Below are 17,740 nucleotides of genomic sequence, written 5' to 3'. Positions count from 1 at the left end.
TGAAAAAATAAGTATTCGTCGCGCAAGTTTACCATTTATTTATTTTATGTCCTTTACTTTACAATTTATTCTTTTCAACACATTGCGCGACGAATGAATGTATCGTCGCACAATGCATATTTTTTTTAATTTTTTTTCTATTTTATTTTTATTTGTATATATTGTAAAATTTTATTTTATTTTAAATCAGAAACTCAAACCTAATTAAACATTAAATTAATTAACAAAACTAATTTACTATCCCAAATAGAAATTATAAAGTCCACAAAATCTTTAAAAAAAAAAAAAAACAACCCTAATCAACTTTAATCCTCTGCTTGCAACACATCAAACTTCCACTGCAGAAGACTCTGCTTGAAAAGCCCATCCACATAAATCCGTTGCTTCTCATCGGTTTCATCAACATCCCAATGAACATACATTGATGCAAGTAACAACAAATTAGTAATTAAAAAATATTACGTTTTAACAAAAATAATTATTCATTATTTACCAAACCTACCGATAACTCTCCCAGCATGGACTTCTTCAGCTCCTCAGAAACCTTTTTCCAAGACTCAAACTCGAGAGAACATCCCTCCGCACCAAATTCCCAATGTCATACTTAAATTCGGAGTACGCCTCATCCAAATTTTTACCTTCAAAGTACAACACTTGCTTTCGTCGATACCTCTTTATTTGCACTACAAGTTTTTTTTTGCCGGAACCTTCTCCAGAATCGGCCATCATTTTTGAAACAATTTTTTTTTGAAAACTAGGGCTCTGAAATTGTGTTTATATAGCACTAGGACACCTTTGCGTGACGAAAATATTCATCGCGCAAAATGCGTCATCAATGTGCAATTAATTGGAAGGTTTGAACGCATGCTGACCGTGCTTTACGCGACAAATACATGTGTTCGTTGCACAAAGATTCCTTACGCGATGAAGCTATTGTCGCTCAAAATATTGCGTGACGAATAAAATATTAATTATTTATTCTATAAATAATTAATACCTGAAATATTATTCTATAAATAATTAATGCCTTAAATATTTAGTCTATATATAATTAATTACTTAATCCATACAATTATTTTCAGCATAAGTACGATATTCATTGAAGATTGTAAACACATATAAACCGAGGATAAGGTGCTTACATTAGGTTTCAATAAAAAAACCAACATGAATTGAAACCTAATTAAGTCCAAATACATAATTGAAACATAATTAAGTTCGAATACGTAACATAAAAAAACACCTTAAATTTAAATATTGTCATACAAAACATAAATTTAAAACTACTATTTGGATGATCCTGGTCTATTCCGCAAGACTTCATAACGCCATCGGTTGTAACCTCCATCCAACGCATTATCCATCAACTTCATCAACTGTTCGTTCCTATCATCATCAAGAGTATACTTACACTGTTACACGTAAATGCAAATAATTAATTTTAACATATAACTAAAAATTTCACAAGCTTAATTATTAATCCATCAAGAATTATATACTCACTAATACTTCATCCATCACATCCTTCTTCACATTCCCAAGTACATCATCCCAAGAACACCACTCAACAGTGGGACAATTATTCCCTATGGCTACAACAATCGCATGCGCAAACTCAAAATGATCCCTTAAATCATGCGGGTTGGCATCATGTACAGTCTCACCCTTGTTCTTATCCGTCATCCTATCACGATCAGAATTTTGAAGAATAAGGATAATAGAAATGTGAAGAATTAGGACAACAGAAACGAATATTTATAGGTGGGTTGGGACCTTTGCGCGATGAATCCTTTGTCGTGCAAACACCTGTATTAAATGCAGTATTAATTCCTCGGAGTAAATGGTCAAAACTAACAGGAACTTGTGCGACGAATTATAGGTCGTGCAAATTCTCCATTTCGTCGTGCAAGTTTTTCGCGCCACCCTACATTTTCTTGCCCACTTTATGTGATGCCAGAGATTATTCGTCGTGCAATTTTTTGAGATTATTCGTCGCGCGAAGTGTTCTTGCGCGACGAAACTATTCATCGCTCTATTTTGCACGATGAAGTTTATTTTTCGTCGCTCAAGTACGTCTGGCGCAACAAAATATTGTTCGTCGCGCAAGCTGTTTTTTCTACTAATGCATTGAATACTGAAATCAAATACAACATTACATGGTTATTGATCACAACTCCAAAGTATATGTCAAAGACCAGTAGTGGTATATGATAATAAAAAGCAAAAATTGAAATCCACACCGACGATAAATAGCATGCAATATCATAGACGATTTTAGTTGTATGCACCAGGATTGGCACCAAGGGAGTTCTCAATAAGTTTGAACAAACCTTCTTTGCCAGCTTTAACATGCTCTTCCTTAATCTCAACATCTCATTTGGTGTGGTAGTGGCTGATGTTCTTTATGATGGAGCCATTGCCAGATGCCACCAACTTAATCTCATAAGAGATCTTCTTAATCGTCTCAGAAATGGCATCTCCTTCAATTAAACTGTAGCTATACACAAAGTTATCCTTGTCTATCCCATCCACCTTGTGCTTCACAAAGCTGTATTCACTTCCTTCACCAAAGCTAATCTTCCAACACCTCCATCTCCCTCAAGAATTTCAGCAGTTTTGATTGCTTGTGGAGCAATCTTTGGAATGAGATTGTCAACATCAAGAACAAGGGCATTGTACAACCTAGCAGGGGGGATGATAGAGGCGTATTCAGTTTCGTATGTGAAGACACCCATGGTGATGATTTCTAAGAGCTTAGAAAAATGATCCAAAAAATTAAGAACGAAATGAGGGGAAGCAATTAGCAAAGAGGAAGATTGACATTGGTGTGACAAAATGTGAGCACCAGAGACGGTATTTACAGATTAGAGCTAAAGGGTATGTGTGGAAAGTGGCCCCTCTAACAAAAGGAGTTCAGACAAATTTCCAATTTTTCAATATTTGTTGTCCATGTGAAAAGGGAAACATATAATTTTCAAATTCCGTACAACAATTTATTAGTCAAAGAAATTCAGCCACCAGTAGAATATAATTTATTTATAAAAATTCAACTAGTTATTCTGAATGCCAAGTAATATGTGGATTGCATATGTCATTTTCAAATGAATATTGAATAGCACACCAATTATGTCCGAAAGTCTGATAATGAAAAAAAATGTGAGGTCCAAATGCTCAGTATTATTCAGTCTCGGACAAAAAAGAAGAGAAAAATGCTAATATTTTCGATACATTAGACAACCATGAATTTTTTTTTAGACCGAGTTGAAATCTTCGACAAGGTTGAAATTTTTTTTTTCTTAGACCGGGTTGAAATCTTCGACAAGGTTTTTATCTAGACCCTTTATATGCACTATTTTCTTTGTTTGTACGTATTCCTCTATTATTAATGAATATCGTACTCTATTTTCAAAAAAAAAAAAAATTTGGAGTGATCACGATACAAACTGAATTACAAATAATTATAAATATAATATTACAACTTATACTGTTTAGATTTATTAAATAACTTCAACTTGGGAAGTTCCTTCTCCGATTCCATCAAATCACCTGCTAGTTTTGGCTTGCTCTCAAAGCCCACACTTCGCCCACACAAAACCAAATTCTGAGAATTCCTCTTCCCTACATTCACAAACACCCCATCAGTTTCTCGTCATAATCGATCGTGCTATGAGCTTCCATACTAGTATTTCGAGGAACGAAACATGTGAAGGGATTTGAATCCACGTTTATAGAAAGTGGATTTTTTTATATCATAGGTTTGAATATTATCTCTCATTTCACAAAACTTCTTCAATTTGGACTCTAGTTGCACGTTTTCTTTTCTTTGGAAGTTAATTTCTTTTTTTAATTTTTATTGATTTTTATTATATGTTTTATCACAAAATACCCTTTGATCTATTAATGATCAATTTTCGAGCAGTTATAGATTTTTTGTCCAATTATTTTTGGTAAAGCCGTGCGACCCATTAATTATTTTTATTAGTGTAAAATGGCAATAGCACAAATTAAAAGGTGGCAGAGAGAGATAGGTGGGCGGGCCCATTTTAATTAGGTTTTTATTATTAATTTGTTTTTTTATTTTATCAAATGATAGAGTTTGTTAGATTAGTCACAAAAAATGTTTGAGCCCACGTCGTTTTGCAAGGGTTCAACTTCTTTCCACCACTGTGTTAAAGAACCACTTGCTTATTTTTAATTTGTTAGACTTATAATAATGGTAAAGAAGGGAAGAGAAAAATTCAAAATTTCTCGACATTAATATTTAAGTTTAGTCATGTTATCCAAACTTAGACTTTTTATCTTTTCTATTCTTAGTCATTTGACCAAACTTCTTGTTCTGAACAAGTTGAAGTCAAGTTTACACACTCATACATATAAGAGACCACATTTGCTCATTTGTTAATTTGAGGGTTTTTTTTTTTTTTTTTTTTTCCCAAGGAATTTGGTGGTCTTTTATTCTTTTGTCATAAGAACCTTGCATCCCAACAACCCAAACAGTTGACTTTTGAGTTAATTGGTCTAATTTTAGTCGTATAACTTTTCTTTTCCTTTCTATGTGTAATTGAGTTTACCCCATAGCAGATTGAATGTGAAATTCATGATATTGCAAGGGAAAAATATTACTCCAAGTTAAATGTGTCATCAAATAATTTACATATAACTAGTACATGTTTTATTATTCAGATTAAAAATCAAATACAACATTATTCTTTAATCATATCCAAAGTGCAAGTCAAAGAATTGTTTTGGTACGATAGTAAATTGAACCACACAGCTGAATAAATAGAGAAAGCAAGGCACAAGATTGTTGCCAGAGCGATGGTTTTAGTTGTAGGCATCAGGATTGGCCACAAGGTGGTTCTCAATAAGCTTGAACAAACCATGGGCCCTTTCTTTGCCAGCCTTGACATGTTCTTCCTTAATCTCAACATCTCCCTTGGTGTGGTAATGACTGATGTTTTTAATGATGGAACCACTGCCAGATGCTACCAACTTAATCTCATAAGAGATCTTCTCAATTTTGTCAGAAATGACATCTCCTTCAATCAAACTGTAGCTGTACACAAAGTTATCTTTATCAATTCCCTCAACCTTGTGCTTCACATAACTATATTCACTCCCTGTCAAATAGAAAAATGAAATAGAAATTAAGATACTAGCTAGTATTGTCGAGATATATGTGTGTGTATATATATTAAATAGGTAAAATTAGCAAGTTAATGGAGAAAATAGTTGAAACTAAACAAACCTTCGCCAAAGCTAACTTTCTTGATGGTTCCAACACCGCCATCTCCCTCGAGAATTTCAACAGTTTTGACTGCTTGTGGAGCAATCTTGGGGATGAGGTTGTCAGCATCAAGAACAAGAGCATTGTACAACCTAGCTGGGGGGATGACGGAGGCGTATTCAGTTTCATATGTGAGGACACCCATGATGATGATTTTTAAGAGCTTAGAAAGAATCAAGGAAATTAAGAATGAAATGAGGAAGCAAAGAGGATGATCAACGTTGATGTGACAAAATGTTCTCTCCAGAGGGTGGTATTTATAGATTTGGGAGGGAGGGTACGTGTGTAAAATTAACCCCCTATATCTAAAGGAGTTGGGACAAAATTTGAAGTTTTCAATGGATGCTGTCCATGTGAAAGGAAACTGAAATACTAATTTTCAATTGCATGGCATAAAATAAAAAAAATCAATGCATAAATATATTAGTCAAAGAAAGCCACCAATAAAATTCTAGAACTTGATTAGAAAAAAAAAAAATCAACTTATTTCTACTGCATCTATTAATATTTTATGGGTAAATTACACTTTACCATCTTAAGTTTGAGGTCGATTTCAATTTCTTACAATATCTTTAGAACATTTCACTTTCATACATAAAGTATTATTTTATTTCAATATAATATATTCGTTATATTTTCCATCCACATTTATGTCACGTGGCTAAACACTTAATAAAAAATTTAAAAAATTAAAATAATTATTTAAAGAAAAGTTAAAAAAAATAAATAACAAAAATCCTCAGATCCCATTCGTCTTCCTGAGAATCCCCACCGGCCATCACCCACCCCGCCCCTTCAATCACACTTCATCTAAGAAATCTCCGTAGCTTTCTCGTCCCTACAAACTCTCTACATCTTCGCCATGGAGTTGAAGCACAACCAATCCCAAATTCCAGTAAACAAAAATAATGGATCATACCATGTTTGAACTCTGGATGATTCCTGCAAATAGAACTCGTCTGAGAATCCCAACAGGAATTTGGGGCCAATTTAGGATTTTAGGGTTTCAACTATCAATTGATTTGGGGATAATAGCTATCTATGAGAGAGATTGGAGATGATGATGGGATGCAAACGAAGGACGCAAAAAGGTTGCGGGAGATGAACTAAAAACTTCGATGAAAGAGACGAAGCCGAGAAGGAGGTGATGTCTGCTAGGTTTTTCGTAGCCCAATACTGCACGAGAGATCGTGGCGGTTCTTTGTGGCCCTCACAGATGCCCTTAACTTTCTCTAGGCGGGTGTCTTTGCTGGTGTACCAGGCCAATTCGGTCGCTTTGGGTGGGTTTTCCTCCTACAGCCGCTCAGAGCGGATTTGGGTCGGGGCGGGGACAGGTCGTTGGGTGATGGTGAAAGAAGGTCCTATCAAACTAAACATGTTAAATACCAAAAATATATATGACAACAACAACAACAACAACAAAGCCTTTTCCCACTAAGTGGGGTCGGCTATATGAATCCTAGAACGCCATTGCGCTCGGTTTTGTGTCATGTCCTCCGTTAGATCCAAGTACTCTAAATCTTTTCTTAGAGTCTCTTCCAAAGTTTTCCTAGGTCTTCCTCTACCCCTTCGGCCCTGAACCTCTGTCCCGTAGTCACATCTTCGAACCGGAGCGTCAGTCGGCCTTCTTTGCACATGTCCAAATCACCGGAGCCGATTTTCTCTCATCTTTCCTACAATTTCGGCTACTCCTACTTTACCTCGGATATCCTCATTCCCAATCTTATCCTTTCTCGTGTGCCCACACATCCCACGAAGCATCCTCATCTCCGCTACACCCATTTTGTGTACGTGTTGATGCTTCACCGCCCAACATTCTGTGCCATAAAACATCCCTGGCCTTATTGCCGTCCTATAAAATTTTCTCTTGAGCTTCAGTGGCCTACGACGGTCACACAACACGCCGGATGCACTCTTACACTTCATCCATCCAGCTCGTATTCTATGGTTGAGATCTCCATCTAATTCTCCGTTCTCTTGCAAGATAGATCCTAGGTAGCGAAAACGGTCGCTTTTTGTGATCTTCGCTAGATTGCTCCGGTCATTAGTGTGGATAAGTATATAAATGGATAGAGATAGGAAAGCAAACACAAGATGTACGTGGTTCACCCAGATTGGCTACGTCCACGGAATAGAAGAGTTCTCATTAATTGTGAAGGGTTTACACAAGTACATAGGTTCAAGCTCTCCTTTAGTGAGTACAAGTGAATGATTTAGTACAAATGACATTAGGAAATATTGTGGGAGAATGATCTCGTAATCACGAAACTTCTAAGTATCGGAGTGTGGTGTCGTCTTAACTTGCCTTATCTGTCTCATAGGTAGATGTGGCATCTTCTCTGGAAGTACTCTTCCTCCATCCAGGGGTGGTATCTTTAACTGGTGGAGATGCACAAGGTAATGTATCAATTTCACTTGAAGCTTACTTGTAGTTTCAGGCTTGGTCAAGCGCGATACAAACCATGTAGTAGGAGTCCCCCAAGTCGCCGAGCTAGGGGGTCTGCTGAAAGAGGTGACAGACAAGGTAAGCAATCAGAGCTCCGATTGATTGTTCACCTTCTCCCCATCTTGCAGCAGCATGAAGGATAAAGAGAAGAAAAATGAGAAGAGATGATATGAGATACTTTTGCTTTTGAAGAAGTAACTTTCCACAGGCTTATTCTTGAACTGAGCTGGAGGGTTTTCTGGTTTCCTCCAGAGTATAAGGCCGACTGAAGAATTTGAGGGTCAAAACAAGTCCATCAAATCTAGAGTACGTTCCACCCTGCTGATATGGGATACTTTTGCTTTTGACAGAGTAATGGATGTATCGGCACGTGTGCTGTTACGCTTGTCTCCACATGCTTCCTTGTATCCTTCGCACTTGCCTTATCTGTTCCTCAAGCAGATGCGGAATCTTCCCTGGAAACATAACATGTTGAAGATGAGTACTCGAGAGCAATGCCAGGTAAGTAATCAGGTAAGGGGTTCCAGGCAGTCAGTTCCTGGCTGGAAGCTTGATTCCAAGTGCTGACTGATTGCTCTCTTTCTCCTTGTCTTGCAGGTAAAAACAAGGCCAAAGGAAAAGACAGGGAAAAAGCATGATATGGGATACTCTTGCTTTTAACCCTGATGATATGAGATATTCTTGCTCTAGTATAGCTTGTTTGCAGAGGTATTATCGGGGGGAAAGAAAGCTGAATATTTCGAAAGGCTTCGTTGGGAGTGCCCTCTCAGATATGATGAAGGGTTGAGCATTTTTGCAGGTCTGCCTGTCCGTTGGGGATGGAGGTCGACATATATAGGAGTCTCCCTAACAACAAGTAGTAATGCTATTCCTTTACCCTGCTTGGTCATAGCACGGTAGTGGGAGCTGCCAGTTTCACATGTTTTAACTCTGTCAGAGCACTTTGAAAAAGTGGTCTGTGGTATCTGGCTCTCGAGATTCGGAAAACGATGCCTCTTCGATTTTTGAGAAAGCAATCATGCTGGGGGTCTGGCTCTCGAAATTCGGAGAGCAGTGTCTCTTCGATTTTTGAGGAAGTAATCATGTTGGGAGTCTGGCTCTTGAGATTCAGAGGGCGGTGCCTCTTCGATTTTGGAGCAAGCAATCCTGTTGGGAGTGTTGTCTCGAATGTGAGTAAAGGTTGGGCATGTTTGCTAGTCTACCTTGCCACGAAGCACAAAGGTTGACACACAGGGACTTTCCAATTATCCAGCAATGGTACTGTTCCTTTACCCTCTCTTCGCTTTTGAGAAAGTAGTCATGTTGGGAGTCTGGCTCTCGAGATTCGGAGGACGGTGCCTCTTCGATTTTGGAGCAAGCAATCTTATTGGGAGTGTTTTCTCGAATGTGAGTAAAGGTTGGGCATGTTTGCTAGTCTACCTTGCCACGAAGCACAGAGGTTGACACACATGGACTTTCCAATTATCCAGCAGTGGTACTGTTCCTTTACCCTTATGGGTAATAATATGGTAGCTAGACCTTCAAAATTTATGTGTCTAAACTTTGTTAGTGCTGTTTCTTTGCTATTCTTTTACCTTTCTTGGTCAGAGCGATGTAGTGGGAGCTGCAAGCTTCACGTGCTCAACTTTGGCAGAGAACTTTGGCAAAGTTATCTGTGGTACCCATGAGCTATTGTTGCGTGTGACAGGTGCTGACAAGGCTAGAAAAGTAGGTGCCTCTTCGATTTCTGAGATCGGCCCTCGTGGTCTCTGAGCAGCCCAGCTTTTGAGAAAGCGAGCGCCTCTTCGATTGATTCGGAGAACGATGCCTCATCGATTTTTGAGAAAGCAATCATGCTGGGGGTCTGGCTCTCGAAGATTCGGGAAGCAGTGTCTCTTCGATTTTTGAGAAAGTAATCATGTTGGGAGTCTGGCTCTCGAGATTCGGAGGGCGGTGCCTCTTCGATTTTGGAGCAAGCAATCTTGTTGGGAGTGTTTTCTCGAATGTGAGTAAAGGTTGGGCATGTTTGCTAGTCTACCTTGCCACGAAGCACAGAGGTTGACACACAGGGACTTTCCAATTATCCAGCAATGGTACTGTTCCTTTACCCTCTCTTCGATTTTTAAGAAAGTAGTCATGTTGGGAGTCTGGCTCTCGAGATTTGGAGGACGGTGCCTCTTCGATTTTGGAGCAAGCAATCTTATTGGGAGTGTTTTCTCGAATGTGAGTAAAGGTTGGGCATGTTTGCTAGTCTACCTTGCCACGAAGCACAGAGGTTGACACACATGGACTTTCCAATTATCCAGCAGTGGTACTGTTCCTTTACCCTTGTGGGTAATAATATGGTAGCTAGACCTTCAAAATTTATGGGTCTAAACTTTGTTAGTGTTGTTTCTTTGCTATTCTTTTACCCTTCTTGGTCAGAGCGATGTAGTGGGAGCTGCAAGCTTCACGTGCTCAACTTTGGCAGAGAACTTTGGCAAAGTTATCTGTGGTACCCGTGAGCTATTGTTGCGTGTGGGAAGTGGGTGATTGAACAGTAAGATTCATGTGTTTTCTACTTCCCCAGAAGTCTTCGACAGAATGCCCATAATTTCCGCAAAGCTGAGTGTGCGTGTGACAGGTGCTGACAAGGCTGGAAAAGTAGGTGCCTCTTCGATTTCTGAGATCGGCCCTCGTGGTCTCTGGGGAGCCCAGCTTTTGAGAAAGCGAGCGCCTCTTCGATTTCTGAGATCGGCCTTCGTGGTCTTTGAGCAGCCCAACTTTTGAGAAAGCAAACGCCTCTTCGATTTCTGAGATCAACCCTCGTGATCTCTAAGCAGCCCAACTTTTGAGAAAGCAAACGCCTCTTCGATTTCTGAGCAGGCGCCTCTTCGATTTCTGAAGCTCCGTCGAGTGCAGATTTTTATAGGGGCTGGCATTAAGTTCCAAAGCACACTTGAATCTCCACCAGTAGAAGCTTCATTCTTGCACTTCGAAGATCTTGATTTGTCCGACCTCTTCTCTCTTCAACACCTTTGAAAATGTCTGGCCCCTCTGACCGTCGTTTTGACTTGAACCTTGTTGAAGAGGCAGCCCCGCCTTCTCCAGACAACATATGGCGCCCATCCTTCGTCTCCCTTACTGGTCCTCTTACCGTTGGGGATTCCGTGATGAAGAATGATATGACCGCTGCGGTGGTGGCCAGGAACCTTCTCACTCCCAAAGATAACAGACTACTTTCCAAACGGTCTGATGAGTTAGCTGTTAAGGATTCGCTGGCTCTCAGTGTTCAGTGTGCAGGTTCTGTGTCTAATATGGCCCAACGCCTATTTGCTCGAACCCGCCAAGTTGAGTCATTGGCGGCTGAAGTGATGAGTCTCAAACAGGAGATTAGGGGGCTCAAGCATGAGAATAAACAGTTGCACCGGCTCGCACATGACTATGCTACAAACATGAAGAGGAAGCTTGACCAGATGAAGGAAACTGATGGTCAGGTTTTACTTGATCATCAGAGATTTGTGGGTTTGTTCCAAAGGCATTTATTGCCTTCGTCTTCTGGGGCTGTACCGCATAATGAAGCTCCGAATGATCAACCTCTGATGCCTCCTCCTTCTAGGGTTCTGTCCAGTACTGAGGCTCCAAATGATCCCCCTCCGGTGCCTTCTCTTTCTGGGGCTCTACCGACTGCTGAGACTTCTCCTAAGCAACCTTTGTGAAGGCTCCCTCTTGTGTGTTTATTTTGACTCATGCATATGTACATATTTGTAGCTTATCGGGGATATCAATAAATAAGCTTTCCTTCATTTCAACGTATTGTGTTAAATACACCAAAGCCTTCTTCGCTAAGTTCTTTGAATTTTCTTTTGTTGAAGCTTGTATGTTGAAGCTTTCTGAGTGGAGCATGTAGGTTGGGGTAGTGTTCCCTTAATTTCCCGAGTGAGGAAAACTTCTCGGTTGGAGACTTGGAAAATCCAAGTCACTGAGTGGGATCGGCTATATGAATCTTAGAACGCCATTGTGCTCGATCCTGTGTCATGTCCTTCGTTAGATCCAAGTACTCTAAGTCTTTTCTTAGAGTCTCTTCCAAAGTTTTCTTAGGTCTTCCTCTACCCCTTCGGCCCTGAACCTCTGTCCCATAGTCGCATCTTCTAATCGGAGCGTCAGTAGGCCTTCTTTGCACATGTCCAAACCACCGTAACCGATTTTCTCTCATCTTTCCTTCAATTTCGGCTACTCCTACTTTACCCCGGATATCCTCATTCCTAATCTTATCCTTTCTCGTGTGCCCACACATCCAACGAAGCATCCTCATCTCCGCTACACCCATTTTGTGTACGTGTTGATGTTTCACCGCCCAACATTCTGTGCCATACAGCATCGCCGGCCTTATTGCCGTCCTATAAAATTTTCCCTTGAGCTTCAGTGGCATACGGCGGTCACACAACACGCCGGATGCACTCTTCCACTTCATCCATCCAGCTTGTATTCTATGGTTGAGATCTCCATCTAATTCTCCGTTCTTTTGCAAGATAGATCCTAGGTAACGAAAACGGTCGCTCTTTGGTATTTCTTGATCTCCGATCTTCACCCCTAACTCGTTTTGGCCTCCATTTGCACTGAACTTGCACTCCATATATTCTGTCTTTGATCGGCTTAGGCGAAGACCTTTAGATTCCAACACTTCTCTCCAAAGGTTAAGCTTTGCATTTACCCCTTCCTGAGTTTCATCTATCAACACTATATCGTCTGCAAAAAGCATACACCAAGGAATATCATCTTGAATATGTCCTGTTAACTCATCCATTACCAACGCAAAAAGGTAAGGACTTAAGGATGAGCCTTGATGTAATCCTACAGTTATGGGAAAGCTTTCGGTTTGTCCTTCATGAGTTCTTACGGCAGTCTTTGCTCCTTCATACATATCCTTTATAGCTTGGATATATGCTACTCGTACTCCTTTCTTCTCTAAAATCCTCCAAAGAATGTCTCTTGGGACCCTATCATACGCTTTTTCCAAATCTATAAAGACCATGTGTAAATCCTTTTTCCCATCTCTATATCTTTCCATCAATCTTCGTAAGAGATAGATTGCCTCCATGGTTGAGCGCCCTGGCATGAACCCGAATTGGTTGTCCGAAACCCGTGTCTCTTGCCTCAATCTATGCTCAATGACTCTCTCCCAGAGCTTCATTGTATGACTCATTAGCTTAATACCCCTATAGTTCATGCAATTTTGTACGTCGCCCTTATTCTTGTAGATAGGCACCAAAGTGCTCGTTCGCCACTCATCTGGCATCTTCTTCGTTTTCAAAATCCTATTGAAAAGGTCAGTGAGCCATGTTATACCTGTCTCTCCCAAAAGTTTCCACACTTCGATTGGTATATTGTCTGGGCCTATTGCTTTTTTTATGCTTCATCTTCTTCAAAGCTACAACCACTCCCTCAAGTTGGTGCAAAGATGTCACGCATGCCCAACTTGTCAAGCGAGTTGGAAAACACACTACTAGACACAACTTAGTAAGAACATCAGCAAGTTGATCTTCAGATCACACAAATGGAAACATAATAATTCCAGCATCCAACTTTTCCTTGATGAAATGTTGACCAATCTCCACATATTTTGTTCGATCATGTTGCACTGGATTATGAGCAATCTCAATAGTAGCCTTGTTATCACAATGAAGTTTCATAGCACCATCGGGTTTAAACCTAAGATCTTTCAACAATTTTTTCAACCACAACAACTCACATACACCATGAGACATACTACGAAACTTAGCTTCTGCACTTGACCTAGCCACCACTTTTTATTTCTTACTTCTCCAAGTAACTAAATTACCACCCACAAACTTAAAGTATCCATATGTAGATCACCGATCAGTGATAGAACCTGCCCAATCTGCATCTGTATACCTTTCGACATTCAAATGACTATTCTTGGAGAAAACCGAGTCTCTGCCAGGAGCAATTTTCAAGTACCTCAAAATACGGGTTACTGCATCCATATGAGCTTCACTATGTGAGTGCATAAACTGATTTACCACACTAACTGCATAAGCAATGTCAGGGCGAGTGTGAGACAAATAAATTAATCTCCTCACAAGCCTTTGATATCGTTCCTTATGAGTAGGAACTTGATCTAGAAATAAGCCCAGCCGATGATTCTGCTAAATCGGAGTGTCAACAGGTTTGCAATCTAACATACATGTTTTAGCTAACAAATCAAGAACATACTTTCGTTGAGACAAAAAAAATACCATGCTTGGATCGTGCAACCTTGATTCCAAGAAAATACTTCAATTCACCCAATTCTTTTATCTCAAATTTAGTAGCTAGGTACTTTTGAAGGTGTTGTATCTCCTTCTGATCATCACCAGTCATTATCATGTCATCATCATAAATAATCAATGCAGTTAGCTTACCATTTTGTCGCTTTAGAACCAAAGTATGATCTAAATGACTCTGGATATACCCAAACTTCTTCATTGAAATTGTAAACCTCCAAAACCACGCTCTAGGAGATTGTTTCAAACCATACAAAGCCTTTCGTAACCTGCATACAACACATTTTCCAAGAGATGTTCCGATACCAGGTGGAAGATCCATATAAACTTCTTCCTTAAGATCACCATGAAGGAAAACATTCTTAACATCAAATTGCAACAAAGGACAATCCTGGTTTGCTGTTAAGGACAGAAAAACACGCACAGTATTAAGTTTGGCAACATGAGCAAAAGTTTCCTGATAGTCCACCCCATAGGTTTGAGTATAACCTTTAGCAATTAATCTGGCTTTATACCGGTCAATAGAACCATCTGCTTTGTGCTTAATAGTGAATACCCATCTACATCCAACATATTTCTTCCCATTTGGTAAAGGAACCAAATCCCAAGTAGAATTCTTTTTCAAAGCTTCCATCTCAACTTTCATGGCATTAACCCACTAAGGGTCAGACAAAGTATCTTGCAATTTTGTTGGAATTGATACACTAGATAGCTGACATATGTAAGATGCATATGGTTTGGACAAACGATGAGTAAACACATAATTGTTGATAGGATATTTGGCTTTGACATGCATATCAGGCTCATACTGTACTTTAGGTTTTCCACGATTAGCTCGTGGAGACAACTGATAAGTAGAAAAATCGTCAGAATTTACCTCATGTATGCCATCATCTTGTATCAAACTGTTAGAAGAATCATCACTGGACAAACCATCATCAAGCAACTCGTTAAACATACCAGCAGCAGGCAACCGATCATCAGAAGGTAATTCGTCAGACATACTAACAGACAACTCACTGGGCATATCTGATCTGTCGTCAGTAGAAATAGTTTCGGGGATGACAGGTGACCGATCACTATCTGTAGCTGACTGATCAGTATCACGCAACATAATAGGTTCTGTTCCCAACTCTGTCTGTAACACATCATCTATACCATCTATTCGAATATGCACTTCACTCATCCTCTCCCCCTGAAATGGAGAGTCGGAAAAGGGTTTCACAAAATATGAAATTTCCTCGTGGAAGGTGACATCCATGGTAATATAAGTTTTTTGAGTCGAAGGATGATAACACTTATAGCATTTTTTATTGTTAGCATACCCAATAAAGACACATCGGAGAACATATGCATCAAGTTTACTCCTCTGATGATAGGAAGCTTTGATACAGAAACAAGATAAACATGTTTTTGTAGCACATCAAGCGGTGTCTAAAAATCAAGAACCCTACTTGGAACTCCATTGATCAAATACACAGCAGCCAAAACAACATGATCCCACAAATGATTAAGAACACACTTATCCAACATCAAGGAGCGAGCAACCTCCATTATTTGACGATTCTTCCGTTCGGACACACCATTTTTTTGGAGTGTAAACAGAGTAGTCGTCCGGTGAATAATACCATGATCACGAAAAAAACATGCAAAGTGTGATTCACATATTATCCTCCATTATCAGACCCGAAGACCATAACTTTGGTCTAAAACTGAGTAGACACCATTGTACAAAAATTCTTGAAGAAGCAACGGAACATCACTCTTATTCTTCATTAAGAACACCTAAGTCAACCGAGTACAATCATCAATAAAAGTAACAAACCAACGGAATCCATTAGAAGTAACTTTTGCCAGACCCCACACATCAGAATGTATCAAATTAAATGGTAAAGTAGCTTTAAAATCACTTACGGGAAAGGAGGCACTATGACTCTTAGTCATGACACATGTTTCACATTTGAACTCTGAATCACTACAAGTGCGTAACGAAAAATAAAATAAATGCTTCATTTAACTGAATGGTAAATGTCCCAATCATCGATGCCACAACCAAATTTGATGTCTGTCATCCACTCTAGCACCTTTAGCACCTTTAGCACCTTTAGCACTTCGAAACTCCAAAATTTGTTTCCTAACCACATGAACCATCTCTATAGGGTTAACAAGGACTCCATTAAATACCATTTCATTCCGAGACTTCCAGATTCTCCAGAGCACAAAGACACACTCCTGCAATAAATCCTCTTGTCTATCATTTGGCGAGGTATTAACTTGATTAACTAACAAGTTCCTTCCTTAATTTACTGCTTACCATTTGTAATTTTGTATAATCTTTTCCTTTTTAACTCTGCTATTTACCTTCCCGTTTTATCTGTTTCCTGTGGTTTGACCTTTCAAATTATCTAATTTTGAATCAAAGTCAAATCATTTGATCTAAACTTTTATTTTATTTTTGTTCAAATTTTTATTAATTTCGAACATGAAGACCCAAAAATGCAGAAAATAAATTGTGCTCGAATCTAACGGAGTTTGATACTCTTCCTTCCAAATCATCTTCCCTTTTCTTCCATGCTTTCTTACTTTTATCTTCATCTTTTATTTGTATTTTTATAAAGAAATCAACATTTTATCTTCATCTTTTTTTATTTTTATAAAGAAGTCAACATAAATGTTGATGTTGACGTGATTTAATTGTAACCGTTCAAATAAGAACAAACTAGAAAGGAAAGAAATTTTAAAGGAAGAGAATCATACTTCTTACTAATTTAATCATGCAGCCAATGATACCTAGTTAAAGAAAAAGATTAAAGTCGTCCAAATTTTGATTTACCTTTGATTTTGTTTTGTGTTTCATTTACTTGTAGGAGATTCAAATTGGGTCACTAGCACACTATCATTAGAAAAGGAAACAAAAGTTAATATACAAACTTCTTTTTCTTTTGAAAATGTTGATTATACAGGAAAGTTTTACGATTATGAAAAAATAACTACAACGTTAAGAATGTAAAACACAAGTTCGACTAGATAAATTCTTGAAAAGTACATCATGAATAAGCATCGGAACACATAAGACAACCTTAAGTACATATATAAGTACAAAAACAAAAAACCGTTTTCATGACGATGGTAGAGGATAATGCTTGCTATTTTGATCGATTAATGTTTTACACCAACATAATATTCGTTTGTTCAAAACTTGGAAATCATGTTGCCAAAGTAAACAACCACTTCCATACATTGTGAGGGTGGTTTAGGTTTTCCACCTTCAATTCACCAATAGTGATCATACAATCAACTTGCAAATTTTATAATACCAATTCAAAAAAATAATTTTAATTCATGACAAAATTTCGATTAGCAGGTCGAGTAGGTCAATTCTCACATTAATTCTACGCATTGCTTTTCAGTTTTGGTAGTTTGCTGTGTTGTGTTTGCATGTTTTCTTTTAAAACCTAATTACTTTATTTGTTTCTTAATTTCTTAATCCTCATTGATCTGAATATGGTATGTTTGATGCTAGATTCATGTGTGAATTGTATTTATCATTTATAAATTCAAACATATTTGGCTTATGTGTAAAAGTATAATGACCACACATGTTTATTTGATATGTGTTGTCTACGTGTTTTATTTGAGTATTTTCACATGTGAGGGTGCATGTAAAGATGCAAAATTTTGCCCCACATTGAAAACTCAAGGGACTTTTGCATATCCCAACCTTATTCCGCATTTGAGGTGGAACATTAACTTCCTTCAACC

At 38.6% G+C, this 17,740-nt stretch overlaps 2 protein-coding genes and 1 pseudogene across 4 annotated transcripts; 1 reads left to right on the top strand and 2 right to left on the bottom strand.

Annotated features, from left to right (window-relative positions):
- Nucleotides 1-1,849: 1,849 nt before the first annotated feature.
- On the bottom strand, nucleotides 1,850-2,836 carry LOC126607714 (major strawberry allergen Fra a 1-3-like; annotated as a pseudogene).
- Nucleotides 2,837-4,649: 1,813 nt separating this feature from the next.
- Nucleotides 4,650-5,526, bottom strand: LOC126607713 (major strawberry allergen Fra a 1-3-like). The gene is made up of 2 exons (XM_050275424.1): nucleotides 5,249-5,526; nucleotides 4,650-5,120 (listed from the first exon to the last, which is right to left on the bottom strand). Exons 1-2 carry the CDS (start codon nucleotides 5,430-5,432, stop codon nucleotides 4,825-4,827), a joined length of 480 nt encoding a protein of 159 aa, XP_050131381.1. The 5' UTR covers nucleotides 5,433-5,526; the 3' UTR covers nucleotides 4,650-4,824.
- Nucleotides 5,527-8,526: 3,000 nt separating this feature from the next.
- On the top strand, nucleotides 8,527-11,503 carry LOC126607711 (uncharacterized). 3 transcript variants are annotated; one of them, XM_050275422.1, is made up of 2 exons: nucleotides 8,527-9,171; nucleotides 9,988-11,503. In XM_050275422.1, exon 2 carries the CDS (start codon nucleotides 10,736-10,738, stop codon nucleotides 11,408-11,410), a length of 675 nt encoding a protein of 224 aa, XP_050131379.1. In that variant the 5' UTR covers nucleotides 8,527-9,171; nucleotides 9,988-10,735; the 3' UTR covers nucleotides 11,411-11,503. The 3 variants fall into 3 exon arrangements, with proteins under 3 accessions (XP_050131379.1, XP_050131377.1, XP_050131378.1); XM_050275420.1 differs by having other exon boundaries at nucleotides 9,770-11,503; XM_050275421.1 differs by having other exon boundaries at nucleotides 8,527-9,769.
- The last annotated feature ends 6,237 nt before the right edge of the window (nucleotides 11,504-17,740 follow it).

This window comes from Malus sylvestris, chromosome 16 (assembly GCF_916048215.2).
Source record: "Malus sylvestris chromosome 16, drMalSylv7.2, whole genome shotgun sequence".
NCBI lineage: Eukaryota > Viridiplantae > Streptophyta > Magnoliopsida > Rosales > Rosaceae > Malus > Malus sylvestris.
This window is presented reverse-complemented; position numbering and strand designations above follow the sequence as displayed.

Coding starts and splice junctions, on each gene's coding strand:
- LOC126607713 (XM_050275424.1), bottom strand. CDS start 5,432: ATGGGTGTCCTCACATATGAAACTGAATACGCCTCCGTCATCCCCCCA. Junction 5,121..5,248: donor GAAAGTTAGCTTTGGCGAAG/GTTTGTTTAGTT, acceptor TCTATTTGACAG/GGAGTGAATATAGTTATGTG.
- LOC126607711 (XM_050275422.1), top strand. CDS start 10,736: ATGTCTGGCCCCTCTGACCGTCGTTTTGACTTGAACCTTGTTGAAGAG.